This window comes from Gouania willdenowi, chromosome 8, assembly GCF_900634775.1.
Source record: "Gouania willdenowi chromosome 8, fGouWil2.1, whole genome shotgun sequence".
In the NCBI taxonomy this organism is placed as follows: Eukaryota; Metazoa; Chordata; class Actinopteri; order Blenniiformes; family Gobiesocidae; genus Gouania; species Gouania willdenowi.
Window position 1 is genome coordinate 22,891,512 of NC_041051.1, and position 15,445 is coordinate 22,906,956.

Sequence of the window (15,445 nt, forward strand, 5' to 3'; positions counted from 1 at the left end):
CTTCTTCTACTTTAGTAAAATCTCTAAAATCTGAATCGTTTTTACTCAGATTGAGAGTGAAAAAGTAATCCATGTATTAGTGGAATCTAGATTACATTACTGTAACTCTTTACTGTCCAGTTGTTCCAGAATGCTGCAGTGAGACTTACCATGTCTCTCTCTTTCTCTCTAACTCACGGTTTTTCAAAGTTCGGGTCGAGACCCCATGTGGGGTCACCTGGAATTAAAATGCGGTCATCTGAAATGTCTAGTAATTGTTAAAAAAAGAAAACTTACATTTTAAAATTTTCTGAATAGTTCTTTCTCAAATACACAATACATATCAAATAACTCTATCCTTTACCTAAATGTTCTCAAATATAAATCCAATTCAAATGAAATGCAGTATAAAAATATACTTGTCATTTTGTGCACTAATCCTGACTACTCTTTTTTTGGTAACACACTTTAATAAACATGGCCAAACACTAACTATAGACAAAAAATGTGTCTGGGGTCGCTCCGCAACCCAAAAAAGGTTGGGAACATCTGCTCCAACTTTCTGTTGGTGTTCTTTTATTAAATTCATTCAACCACAATTCTTAAAATGTAATTTCATTTCGTACAATAAATAAAAAAAAAAATTAAAAAAAAAGAATTGGAAAGGCAGAAGGTGGGAGGAGTTTACTCAACTGGCGATAAAACACCTTTTCTGCCATCTAGTGGTCAAATGTTGCTGTGCAGCTCATGGACATGGAAACATTCAAACAAATAGACAAACTTCAGAGCAGTGAATAATAAATGTGCTTCAAATAAATCGGGTTTATACATATTATTAAAAAAAACCTCTTTGCAAATAGAAATCAAATGATTCACCCTTAATAATAAAGCTATAATTGTGTTATTACAGTAGTAAAAATAGAAGTCATTAGTTTTACTAAATAACACAACTAGTAAACAGGAAACAGTTTGTGTAATATATTAGATGGTCATGTTTTTCTACAATATGATTACATGCTGCTTTTTTATTTTTAGGTTGAACTTAATAAAGTTGATTAAATCCGCAGAACCAGGCTGATTCTGTGTAACGCTAACTTAAAGAAATGACAGTATTTAGTTATATTGCAGCTTTCTTCAAGTGAAATTCCTACAAAACTATTTTAATGCATTAAGATTTGTTTTCAATAATAATCTTGGCTGTACAGTGATGTGACACAAAAAGTACAATAAAAAGCGCTCGTATTCGACATGTCCAGTAGAGGCGGGGCTTTCTTATCCACCTCATCGATTGATGATAAAGTAGGAGTTTAAGTTATTGAAGAGACAGAAATGCAGACTGTGAGAGTTGTGTGTTGTTTTGGCACTTTAATAAAGACTGCTTGTTTTAAAAAAGCATCAAACACAGACTTAGCCCAACACTTCACATCCATCACAGCGAGGACTAGCAAACATGGAGAAAAGCTACAACGTTGAAATGTCATTCAATCCTTACATACAGCCTGGTTCAGCTTTCACTGATCAGAATCACGATTACAAAAGAATGTCAGAAAGAATCATAAAAAAACACACAAAGACTTTCATAATCCAGAACAAGCAGAAAACTTTGGATCCTCCAACATGAGCTTCAAGTGAAGGCAGATGATGGACTTCAGTCTGCAACAGCGTCCAATCAGCACACAGCTTACTGAGACGACAGGGAGAGAGGGGAGGAGCTAAGCAGTTCGTTTAGCTCACACCGATGGAGCTTCAATGTTGGAATAAACATGTCGGACAGACGTGATGTCACCTGGAAGGTACACACACACACAAACACACACTGACACACACCGCTGAGCTGGGATGATGGTTCTGAGACACACATGGATAAAAACACAACAGCTCCTGCTCTCGTCCATACAGGCTCATCACAGCTTTCATTAACACTTACTATTTTGTAGCTGCAACATTTGACACTTTCAGCCTAAAACACAGGTGGAAACGTGTAATGTGACTCTTACAAAGTGAGTGTAGCAGACGTGAAAGGAACTTCAAAATGTTGATCTATAACGTGTTATTATTCAGATTGTAAATGAATCCTCGTTATTGCATTACAGGCGTGTTAAAGCCTTCCTGTATCAGCAGTGACACTACACACCATCACTGATATTAAACCGACTTATCCCGCCACAGTCAGGGACCAATCAGCTGTGACGTAATGATCATGTGACTGATGAAGGCCTGAATCATCAGAGTGGATCATGGTTTCATTGAGTGATCACATTAGCCATGTTACCGTACACACATTAGCCAACATTCAAGTGACTTCATTCCTCTGCTGTGCTCCAGTTCTCCCACAGACACCAGGGAAACCAAACGACCAGTGGACACACAAACACTGACACACAGTGTACACACACATACACAGAGAAGGGCAGGGAGGGTCTGACGGCCTAAAGTCTGACTATTGTTAAAACATTTCCACTTTGGATGTTTGTAAATGTCACTCATTGATAACGTGATGAAGAACAGCCTCATGGATTGAAAAGAAAGAATAAGAAAAAGACTGACGCCGTGTCGTCCTCCGTCCATCACAGCTGACTTTTGTCCGTCCCGTTCTCCGTGGGCCAGGAGGACAGTTCCAGTTCACTAAAGGTGATGTTGCTCTCGTTGAGTCGCCGTACGCGATAGTTTTCATACAGGATGTTGTGTGTCACGTCTTTAAGGTCCTGCAGGTGTGACCTGAAGCATGAAAACATTCAGCAACTTTACCCTGCACCGTTTATTTATACTGCTGCACTTTTCATAAAAATCCATCCATCCATCAGTTCATCATGTAACTTATCAGTCCATCCATCCATTAGTTCCTCCATCCATCCGTCCATCGTGCTACCCATCAATCCATCCATCCATCCATCCGTCAATTACTCCATCCATGAATCAGTTCATCCATCCATTCATCTATCAGTCCATCGCTCAACCAATCAGTACATCCATCCATTCATCAGCTCATCAATCCATAAACACAGGTAATGTAACACTAACCTGATCAGTAGATCTCTGAGGTTGGCAAACTCACAATGTGCCACATTTTCAACTGGGAAAGAAACACATTGACAACATATTAATGGTAAATACACACAGTGATTAGCGTGGACATACATGGTTAGAGTGGGAGGAGCCGTGGCAGTGTGTGGTTATATATGGAAGTGCACAGAATATACATTAAGACTTATAGGAAGGGAGAGACTCAAAGTTGACTGAGATGTAAAGCGTCTCTGCTCTAACATGCTGTTACCCACTGACGATGTGTTGTTGCATTACTAACAGAGCATCACACAGCTGCTGCAGATGTGTTAATAATCAAAGCCTCTCGCTCTGCTCCAACAGTTCCTTTATCAGAAGAACATCCATCATCTCTGCTTTGACACAACCAGCTGCTGCTGATCCAGTGAGTGTGAGAGGGTGAACCTGCCTTCAATGATTCCCCACTTGGTTTTACGGCCCAGCACTTTGTTCCCGTTCACCTGGTGCTCCTGGTCAGTTCCCACCACAGCAAAGGGAATGCTTTCCTGCACAGAGTAGAACATCATCTATCATCTCACACCTTCAACACCATGTGCAACACTCAAACAAGTCTTCAGTGGAGTTACTTTGAAGCTGCTTACTACATGTTGAGCTTGTTTTCGAACCAGTAGTCAAACTAATCCCACTGACTGGAAGTTTGTTTCACATTTTAGATAAGCACTGACTCACAGAGACTGAGGTTTACAGAGAGACACTTTAACTTCTCCCACAGATGATGACATTGCTCTCATGAAAAGAAAGTTGATGTAGTTTGAATCCTTTCAAAGCTTTAAAGCTCTGCTGTAAATCTGTGACGAGGTCCCTGTCTCAGTCCAGGGCCCAGTACACAGACTCACTACGTCCATTCACTTTGAGTTTTTCTATTTGAATCCATCCAATTCTCCTTGTTTTAAGGCATAACACCAGCATGATCCTTGTGTTGTTAGAACGGCTTTGCTGAGTCGGCACAAATAAACAGCGAGGACATTTGTTTGTGTTTGTCAGTGGCAGAGAAGAGATGTTTTTCATGTGTGCAACCCACAGACTCAGCTGTGCTGCCCCTTTTACAGATGTGTTACAGATGTATTACTAAAAACTAAGCAAAGTGAGGATCTACCAAAGACACATTTTCTTCCTTTTTGTGCTGAGTTTAGGTAAAATCTGTGTAATATCTTGATTTAACACAGAAACCATTTAACATACTGGGATTAAGACCTGTAGAGGCCACATTTACCTGGATATTAATTGGACTAAGGATTGTAATGATCTCTATTCTTTAAAGCTGATGCTAACCAGTGGCGATGCATGAACTGATCTAATAAAACGCCCTGTAGGGGGCGCAGGAGTACACGGTTACCCTGATCCTGTGGTTGAGGAGGCGCTCGTCTGGGTCCTCATCAAACTCTTCCTGGGGGTAAACACAGATTCCATTGGCGTCCAGATCTTTCCTTATCTGCAGAGAAATATTCAAATCAGTTGGAAATGCTTCCAAAATGACTTCCTGTTACTCCAACCACAGTTAGGCTCCGTTTGTAATACGTATCATCGGAGAAGACAGAGAGACACCAGCTCATCAAAGGATCTGATCAACCAAAACTGACTTTCTGTTCACTCACTGCAGCAAATAATAACAATTATTTAATGGTCAAATTAAAAGTTATTGTTTTCACTGAATCAACATGAAGCAGCTTTGCAAAAACACTTTATAAATGACATCATATTTATCCATTTGTCAATCAGAAATCAAAGTCACAAGAAAACATTTGTACATTTTGAACAAATCTGCATGTCCATCACAGGAAACACACACACACACACACACACACACACACACACACACACACACACACACACACACACACACACACACACACACACACACACACACACACACACACACACACACACACACACACACACACACACACACACACACACACACACACACACACACACACACACACACACACACACACACAGGAAAAACACGCCCCCTGTAGGACATTTACAGACTGCAGTAACTGTAACATGACGCAAACAATCAGGTCACACTTTTAACAGTAAAACTGTTTATGAAACCACAAACTAGAACTGATTCTTCTCACTAAGTCAACGTAGACAGAGATGGTTAATGTATGAGTATTATGGGATGCTCCAATGGAAAGCCGTTTGCTCACCTGCTCTTTGAACTCCTGCCTCTCTTCCACAGTGAGTGTGTCGGCTTTAGCGATGACAGGTACGATGCTCACCATCTTTCCCAACCTCTTCATGAACTCAACATCTATGGGTCGTAACCTGAAGAGACAAACAAACATCATGGAAAACATCCTCCTTTGATAGACAATGATCCTCTGGTTGGTTTAGTCAGATAATCTCATTGTTAAAATGTCAAGATATATTGATTAGTTGAGATGATCGACCAATATTTGACATAAAATGTATCATCAATGAACATCAGTATTGGTTTGTTAATCGATATGGTACAGCGCTGACTAGTGGTGAAAAAGAACAGTTGTTTGAATTTTCTGACCTAACCTTTCAATACGGGACATTTCCTGTTTGGACTAACTTCAAATGTCTATTCTGTGTGTGTTGATGATGTTAACACAGTACAAAATAAACTAGCTTAAGGCTAACCGCTAAGCTAATGCGTTTATTATGCATATATTTAACTTGAAGTACATGTTATGATGTACATATAAGAAGTGTTATTTATATGTGTGATGTGTAAAGGTGATTTTATTCCGTAGAGTCAGTTTCACATTCTGTTATCATTAGTGAAATTTAAAAAATTCATATATTTCGGTTCAAAATTGACCAAATGTTTTATATCAAGTTGGTTCCTCAACTAGCCGATATAATATATAGTTTCATCAAAATTACATCCAGATTTCACATTTCCTCCAGGTGGTGTACACCATCGTGTCCTACTGTATGGTTATCATTTCATATCAACACTGTCTTTTTGTTCAGATTTTAACCCTTTAGTCACAAATCCTTTGCTCTGACCATCACACCAACACTACTGGACTTTGTAACACACGTGCACTGAGAGCGTGCACTAAGGCTCTGACCTGTGTCCGGTGGCAGGGAGGAAGTAGATGCAGCAGTGCACTCTGCTGTCTGGGATTCTTCTCTTACGATTCACATTGAGCTCTTCTCTCAAGAACTTCTCATACTGCTCATTGATGTATTTCACTATGGGTTCCCAGCTGCAGACGAGCCACCCATCGATCAGAAACACAATGTGAGTGAAAACTCAAGGAAGAAAAGGCTGAACTCAGACACAGAACCAAACATCAGCTTGAATGATATGGTCTTTACTACAGATACATTTGATTCATGTCTGCACAGACATAGAAAAACATTCATGTGATCAGTATCAGAGGACGCACTTAGCATAATTCAACACAAACATCTAGACTTTCTATTCCTCCATGACTTTATGCACAATGTGGGACATGTTTTCATACTATGTCCAACGTAAAGTCACAGTTTGATCCACTACAGAATGAAACAAACTGTCATATATGGATGAGGATGGAACACAAACTGTTCCCACATGTATCAATGAGGCTCAGCTCAGGTTGCTTTAAACATTTTATATTTAAAACTGCGTATTATAGAAGCCAATAGTTGTTTCAATGTAAACATCTCTCTGTATTAAAGCAGGACGCTCTGCGGCTGCGTTATTTCCTCATATCTCCAGCGCATCTAACTCGGTCACGCTTTACAGCGATGATGATGATGATGAAGGAGAGAGATTTTAACTGTGACTCAGACAGAAGAATGCGGCCAATCCTCAGTCACACTGCAATAATCTGATCAATGATCGGATCAAATCAACCTGTTACATTGTTTATCAATGAAGGTATTTCAAATTAAAAGTGAACTTTATCGTTTTCTCGGATTTCATTTACATTTACAAGCGTTAGGAAAACTCCATGTTCCGTGATTTCTAGACAGCCCAAAAAAAAATGACATAACCGCCTCCTTTCCTTCAGCCCGCCTTCATTGACATACTATGCGGTTTTGCTTTACTTACGCACGGTGGGCGTGTCAGGAACCTGGACCGGCGAATACGAGTAGGAGAGAAGTGCGTAACTGCAGGAGCGCAAAAAAAGTGCTTAAGTCCAGACGGGAGAATAGAGCCCTTAATGATTAGTTTATCAGCGCACTAATGGGTGCTTTCTCTTAAAGTTTTCCCTTTAAGAGAAAACTTCCTTTAGTTTTCTCTGAGATAATGAAGTAAGTTGTGTGAAATACAACAGGTAACAGCAGGTCCTGGAGGTTCACAGTCCTGCAGTAGATGTAACGTTAAGGAGAGGTTTTACTGAGCTTCAGACAGAGATGAATATCTCTCACTGTGTTGTGTTTTTAATTGCTATTATAATCTTTTAATCCGAATGGTCTCTGATCCAAAATAAACTGACACGTACCAGTTCTCATTGTTGATCTGATCTCCAAATCCTGGAGTGTCAACTACCGTCAGCTTCATCTTCACGCCCTTTTCTTCAATCACTGTAACGAGAAAAGGGAGCTTGTAATAACAGACCACAGATGATGTCACAGCAGAAAGGAGAACCAACATGCAAACATGAAAACTATTGGTTTCCAAAGAAGAGACAATGTTTGATGATCACAGCAGGACAGAAGCTATGATTTAAACCCACAGACCAATATTGCTTTAAACAGAAAGGCTTTATAAACTATGAAGTTATTATAAAGTAAACAGTATGTAAGACACTGACATCATCCAAGCAGCAGATTATCAGTTTTTGCAGAATCTGTAATTCTAAATTAAATTATTTTGTGATTAATTTCTATGTCATTTTCTGGGGAATCATGTGGGAATATTTGTGCTAGTATTTTGGAAATATTCAGAGTTCTTTGAACAAAGCCCAGCAAGCCTTCATCAGGGCATCAGAGCTCTGATGAAGGCCTGTTAGGCTGAAACATGTTGGCATGTTTTTATGATTAAATACACATTTTTTCAAGCAACTTCCTAACACAAGAAACCCATGCAGCACTCCATGCAACAGTTTTGTAATGTGAGATTAAAACTGACTTCCACCATGTGATATAATCAATAGAAAACAGAATCCTGCAAATAATGTGGAGTTTAATTGACTTTATGTATTTGGAGGGACGAGATTAGTTGGTGATTTACTCAATGATTCATGTTTTTTTCTGTCATTTTTAATCCCCCTGTAGGACACATTGGATCCTCTAAAGCAGCAATTCTCAACTGGTGGGTCGGGACCCAAAAGTAGGTCACAGACCTGTACTGGTTGGGTCGTGGACAGCTGGTCAAAAGTTAACAAATACTTAATGTCTCTCATGTTGGACTTGTCTTTTATGTTAAAAGACACATTTCTTTTGACAAGCATGCTGTAAAATGCATGTTGCAAGGAAAAAATATAGATTTATGTTTAAAAAAATATTATATATATATATGTGTGTATGTTTTCAACGGCTATTTTTGAAAAACTAAATTTAATTGGTTGAATTCTAAAATAAATAAATAAATGGGTCGTGATTTAATGACCATGGAAAAATGTGGGTCCCACGATGAGACCAGATGAGAACCCCTGCTCTAAAGGACCAGGTTTGGTCCCCGGGCCTCGAGTTTGACACGTCACTTAACTGAATCTTTGTTTCTACAACTGTGGTACTCTTAGATCTGTACTCACTAATCAAAGCTTACATAGACACTTTGCGGCTCATCCCATTATCAATGGTTTTGCTTCATTAGCACTGAGAATTAAAGTGGAACAAAAAAGTGCTGATATCTGGGGTTTTTTTCATTTTCTGTTTCAACATTTCAAAAGAAAACATTGTGGTTCCTGGTTTGTACCAGTCATTAGTCATAAGCCTTTTTCCCATGCATAGTTCCTGTTATTTTTGGCTCAGGGTCAGTCTTGTTCTGAGCGGCTCGCAGAGGTCCATTAGGGGACATTATAAGCTGCACTGATGTGATGAAGGAAGCCTGTTAAAGGTGCTGTAGTGTAAACTGTGTCTTCCTTGTCTTCAAGCGCACGTGTCCGTGCACTCACCGTGGCTGACCGCGTGCAGCTTCACTGTTTTGCAGATCTTCTCCTCGTAGTTGGGCGTGCAGGATTTACGGCTGATTTTGGATTTAAACAGAGTGTTGACCAGTGTCGACTTCCCCAAACCACTTTGACCTGAAGAAAAAGGAAATGCAGTTCAAATCAAATCAGCATTTTACCAAAACAAGCTAAAGAATGTCCAAAAGATCTGCTGCAGCTTTTATGAACTAACCTTTTCTGTATCTAAAGAAACTAAATCATTTCAGAGTAAATTGGTCATTTATACATATGTGCAGAGATGATAAACAATATAACAATTCAGAAAAGATGAGATTTTAGTCAGATGAGTTTTCTGTTCTTCAGACATGAAGAAGTGAGAAAAACTCTTTATACTTCATGTTTCGAATGACTCACACCAATAGTTATTAGGGAAACAAGTTGTGACCAGTGATTAGATTAGTTACCAGTAGTATAAAGTTATATATAAAACATAGATCAGACTATGGCTGTTCCACATGTTGTTCTGCTCCAATCTACAAATACGAAACAGTTTTTCACGACTCTAAAGTCTCCCACTGCACCATGTGATTCTGTGATGTGGATGAAAATCTGTTCAAACTCAAAGAATGAAGTTCAGTCAGAAAATTAATGTGAGTATGAGGGAGAAAATGGTGGCGTTACCTCAAGTTCAAAGACATTGAGTTAAAACATGTGCACCAATCCACCACAGCAACACTTTGGTCAAATCTACTGATGATCCACAACAACGATGAGATGGCCTACAGAGAGGAGGTCCTGAACCTCACTACTTGGTGCTCCTTCAACAACATGGCCCTCAACTCCTCGAAAACAAAGGATTTGGTGCTGGACTTCAGGAGGAAGAAGGAGGACCCCCCAATCTTCTCATCTGAGGGGAGGGGACACTGTAGAGAGGGTCAGTGACTTTAAATTCTTGGGAACATACATCTCTCACGTTCTTACATGGGGCACCAACACCCATTCCATTGTGTAAAAGGCACAACAGCGTCTGTACTTTTTCTAAGGTCAACCTGTCCCAGGAACTACTGCTGTCCTTCTACAGATGTTCTGTAGAGAGCACCCTCATCTATGACATCCTGGTGTGGCATAGCAGCAGCTCTCATGCTAACAAAAAGGCCCTGGAAAGAGCTAGGAAGTCAGCACAGGACATCATAGGAGCACAGCTGCCCTCTCTGTCAGACATTTCTTCCAACAGATGTCAGTTCAGGGCCAGAAGCATCACCTCTGACACTTCACATCCAGGACACATGCTGTTCTCTTTGTTACCCTATCTATCCAGGCCCGTACCACCAGATTCAACAACACGTTCTATCCCAGTGCAATATGGTTACTGGACACATAAAAGGTGTTCAGTCAATTCAGACAATTTGTAATTGTGCAATATATTTATTTATCATCTTAGTGGCTCTTCTAGTAAATACACTTATCTATATATCTTTTAATTTTCTCTGTATCTTGCACCACAAGAATTGTCTTTTATTTTCATTTAGACATAAGGTACAGCAAAATTAGAAGCATTCTATTCTATTATTTATCACTAATGTTATTTCTGTCATCACACTCTGAATGACATTTAAACTGAAAAGGAAGCTTTCACATCCGCTTATCCATTCAAAGCATTTCCTCTTTCAGTATGAGGGACAGGCTCATCTTCTCTGAGGGACAGAGGGAACGTCTGCTGCAGCTCGACAGAGACAACAATAACAGTGCTGTAAGAAAGCCTGGAGCACTTTGTTACTGTGAGCTTTGCTTCATACAAGCCTTACGCCCTCTGTCTGTTGGGATAAGCATCCCTGTACAGGATAAGCAGGTATGGAAGACCAGACCAGATGTTCAAACACCATGACGCTGAAATATTAAGACAAAACTGCCATCAGAGAAGGAGAACTTTCCATCCTCTGCTGGCACTTTGCAAAGCCACATGTATAACATGTGTGAAGTTTGCATGTTCTCCCATGGCAGTGTCTCTCACTGCTTAAACGTGGATGCAGTCACTACCAAGGTGCTCAGTGTTAACTAAAACCAACAAAAAAATCTAAATCTAAAGTAAAAAAAAAAACATTTTCAATAACTGAAAATAAAATAAAAATTTGTGTTCTTTTTGTTTTGTTTTTAAACAATAACTACTGAAACTGTATAATGTGTTTTATATTTAAATTAAATGATAGCCATGATGTAGTTAGTTTTAGTTTTTGTAAATGTATTTTATTGATAATCTTGTGAGGTTGATCCATTTACTGTACTGAACTTCATGGTCAGTGACGTCACGTGTTGACATTCTGTGTCCACTCGTGTAATGGCTACGACTAAAATTAGAAAAAGCATCAGAGTCATATTTGGGATTTCTTTGAATATGACTGAGTCATGTGCGATGGACTGGGGCCCTGTCCAGGGAGTAGCCCCACCCATCGCCCAATGACAGTTGGAGATAGACACCAGCAGATGGAAGGATGAATGGATGGATGGATGGATGAGTGACTCAATGTATTTGCATTCCTTGTAGTGAATGCTGGTGATTTATACACTAACCTCAGTGCAGTGTGTCACACATGTTGGACTTAAGGTTGATATGTGTGGACTGTTTGAATTTATTTGTGGGAAGCTGTTTATCAGTCTGTTCAATAAATCTTATAAAATTGTATATTTTCTTTTCTGTATGTTCTGACGATTTTAGAATTGCACCTGACGAATACCACAATTTACAGAAAAGGAAACAAAAAAAAAAAACAATAAAAACTAAACTAAAATTAAGCAATTTCAAAACATGTAAAGCTGTTCTAAAAACTAATACAAACTAACTAACGTTAAAAACAAACGTCAAAACGAAAAACATCAAAACAAAATAAGAACTAAAACTAATGGGAAAAATCTAAAACTATTATAACTTTGGTCATGACCTGTAATTTCATTTAATTTGATCAAAACTGAAGCACTTTCATGCCACGATCGAGGGCTGCGATTACTTTTGTATTGCTCTGGTTTGTGCTTTGTTAAACTGAGCTCATGGATTCAAACAAACATTGTGTTGTTATTTAGTATTTTGCTGATATGGGACTGTTAGTGACTTATCGTCCAGGCAGAACATTTTGCTCTCTGTTTGCTGGTATTCTGGAAGTTCCTAAAGTGTCTAGAAGTAGAACAGGTGGAAGAGGGTTCAGCTACCAGGCTCCTCACCTTTGGAACCAGCTCCCAGTCTTAGTATGGGAGGCTGCTACCCTCTCCACCTTTAAGGCTAAACTCAAAACCTACTTATTTGATAAAGCGTATACCGTATGATAGCGTTAACCTAACCACTGGGAACAAAGCCCTAAACCTAAAAATAGGAACTTAAAACTAAGATTATATAGTAGAACACCAACATTATATTCAAACACAATCCTCTTTCTACACACAGCTCTAATGGGTTGCAATTTGCAATGTCCAAAAAGACACAGTTGTGCCAGGTTGTAGCTGATCCCCCACTTCTGCACTGCGTTCTATACCCATTACACTGCTCTGATCACACACCATTTACACTGATGTCCACCCCATATTCATTCTCATTCCACTGTATTCCTGTATCATATTTTTATGTAGTCAGTGCCTTCTCCTCACCCTTCTCTCTTTTTTCTGTTTCAGGTGTCGTGAAGCTGGAGTTGACAGTTCCTGATCTGTGGTTCACGGCTCAACTAGTCTGGGACACTCTGATGTTCAATCTCTCTATCCTGTCCTGTTTGTCCTTCTGTCCACTAACCCACAACCAGTCGCAGCAGATGGCTGCCACCTCTGAACCTGGTTCTGCTGTAGATTTCTTCCTGTTAAAAGGGAGTTGTTTCTTCCCACTGTTGCTAAATGCTTGTTCATATGGTTGTTGATGGGTTTTTTCTCATTATGAATTTTATATTTTGATAAGCGCATTGAAAATGACTTTGTTGTAATTTGCGCTATACAAATTAAGTTGAATTGAATTGAATTGGTTTGGCCCAGACAACCATCTTCTATACAGCGCCCCCTGCCTGTCAGTGTGTCCGGTAGTGTAGAGCCGTCACAAAGTGCCATTGAAGCAGAAAACAAGCATAAAAAGATGGAGGAACTACTCTTATACAGACATGCATTAGGTGTGTGTGTATGTTACTCAACAATATGCTCAAAGGGACTCGAGAAAATGCTTCCTCTCACTCTGTGTTGTGTTTGAGTGTGCGCGACGCACCAACCACCATGATGTTGAACTCAAAGCCAGCCTTCATAGTCTTCATCCTCATCTGGTCCAGCACGGCCTCGATACCCACATAACCAAAGAGGTCGGCCCCTCCCACAAAGTTCATCTGCAGGCCAGGCACCGACGGGTAGAGCTCCAGCTCCTTCCTCAGGTTTTCCACCTCACTTCCTGTTTCCTTTTCCTGCTCCGCCCGCACACAGCTCTCCTCCTTTTCGTCCTCAAATGTTGGGATGATTTCCTGTTCTTTGATGATGCACTCGTCGTCTTCTTCCCCTCCTATTATCATTCTCTCCTTCTCGTCCTTCTCCTCCATTGGTGAGAACTGCTTTCTCTCTCTCTCTTCAGCTGCTTCTGTTGGAAGGGAAACAGTTTACTCATTGGTTTAAAGCAGAAGGGAAACAGTTTCCTCATTGGTTTAAAGCGGAAGGGAAACACAGACATACTACATATTGATTGGCAATGAAGCCTTAATATTTAGTTGGTCATGAACAAAATGCAGGTCTTGCATGTGACATCTCTGGTTAGAGCAGAATTTGTTCTGAGTCTATTTTTGAGTTAATTTTCTGTTGAAATAATGAACAGTGAATTTTCCCAAATATACGATTATTATTAGAACCCGATCAATATTGGATTTTTAGGGCAGATACCGATACTGTTTTTCTCTAAAAATTGATAACTGATATATAAAATAAGAATATTGATATACAGTATATAAACATCAAGACAAACTCTTCTATTTCTGAAATATGATTTAAAACAAAGAAGCAGAACACTACTAAATTAAAATAAGGAACTGTAATAAGTAACACTGTCAACATACAGACTATAAAGACACTGATCAATAAGAAAAGGAAAACTTGTATCTCCAAAATACAATGTAAATAAATATTCAAAGATAAAGTATCTCAAATGTCAAACAGTAAACATGGATCAATAATGTCAACAATGAATGAGCGACTTCTTCAGTGTTGTCATTTAGTAATTATAACTGATGATTCTAAAGTATCAGATTATAATACAGAAAGAACAGAGACAGAATCTAAAAAAAAAAAGGTCATACATCAGGTATACATTAGAGTCTGATCGATTAATCAGCAGGGAACCGTGGCTGATGTCGATTATTTGGTGATAGGTAGGATCGACCTGATTCATAAACGCCCTTACATATATACTCATATAGACCACGCTCATATAATATGGAATCTATTGATTAGCATAACACCATGTGATACAGGTTAACATTCACAGTTTGCTTGTTCAGGGTTTTTCTCACTTCAGAAACTTAAACTAGCATTAGTTACTGTGTGATCATATGGTTAGGGATAACATGGGTAAGTTGGTATACGTATACTGATTAACTCATTCCTCCACCAATGAAACCTAAAGGATAAATGCTTGTGCACATAGCTGTGTCTGTGTGTGTGTGTGTGTGTGTGTGTGTGTGTGTGTGTGTGTGTGTGTGTGTGTGTGTGTGTGTGTGTGTGGTAAGAGGATTGGACAGCAGTCACAATCTGCCAGACAACTCTGCGTGTGTCTGCCTTTGTGTGAATTTGGAGCTTATTGCGTTCAGAAATGCGCAAACATGTCACTCACATTGTAAACATTGTAGATTATGTGTGTCAGTCACAGACGGACACTCACACACATAATCTGATCAGCTAAAGGTAACCAGCACCATCACTCAGCTTTGTGGCCAGTGGTCACAGAGTGAAGAAGCTCTACACCAGTGGTTCTCAACTGGTCTCACCCTGGTACCCACGGCCACTTTTTTTGATAATTCAACCAACCAAACTTAATTTTTCAAAAAAAGCTGTTTAAAAAACACACACTTCACAGAATACCTGTCAAAAGTAAAGTTTCTTTCAAAATAAAAGACCAACATAAGAGACATTAAAGCTGATATCCGGAGTTTCTGAGAGGACGTCTCAATGTCCCGCCCCCCAACAGCTCCATTTCCTCCCCGACTCTGCAATCTACCAGAAGCCACGCCTCTACTTTTCTGCACGTGCATCACGGAACATAACAAGGTCGCATTGATATAGGTCTATGGGTCAGGTAAGAACCAAACTCATATTTACCTGTTTGCTATTGTGACACGGCCTTGCTTCCGTGCACAGTTCCGCATTCACTTTGATTG

The 15,445-nt window shown here is 39.5% G+C and overlaps 1 protein-coding gene across 5 annotated transcripts in view; it reads right to left on the reverse strand.

Moving 5' to 3' along the window:
• Positions 1–1,248: 1,248 nt before the first annotated feature.
• Positions 1,249–15,445, reverse strand: part of LOC114468709 (neuronal-specific septin-3-like) — a 42,067-nt gene continuing 27,870 nt past the window's right edge. For 3 of the 5 annotated variants that reach the window (XM_028455747.1, XM_028455749.1, XM_028455750.1), the window contains 9 exons: positions 13,300–13,659; positions 9,078–9,206; positions 7,461–7,542; positions 6,096–6,233; positions 5,199–5,316; positions 4,379–4,474; positions 3,431–3,527; positions 3,001–3,052; positions 1,249–2,697 (listed from right to left, as the gene is read on the reverse strand). In XM_028455747.1, coding sequence (XP_028311548.1) covers positions 2,547–2,697; positions 3,001–3,052; positions 3,431–3,527; positions 4,379–4,474; positions 5,199–5,316; positions 6,096–6,233; positions 7,461–7,542; positions 9,078–9,206; positions 13,300–13,659 — 1,223 coding nt within the window. In that variant the 3' untranslated portion in view covers positions 1,249–2,546. The remainder of the gene's footprint in view (positions 2,698–3,000; positions 3,053–3,430; positions 3,528–4,378; positions 4,475–5,198; positions 5,317–6,095; positions 6,234–7,460; positions 7,543–9,077; positions 9,207–13,299; positions 13,660–15,445) is intronic. The other 2 variants (XM_028455748.1, XM_028455751.1) reach the window with 2 other exon arrangements.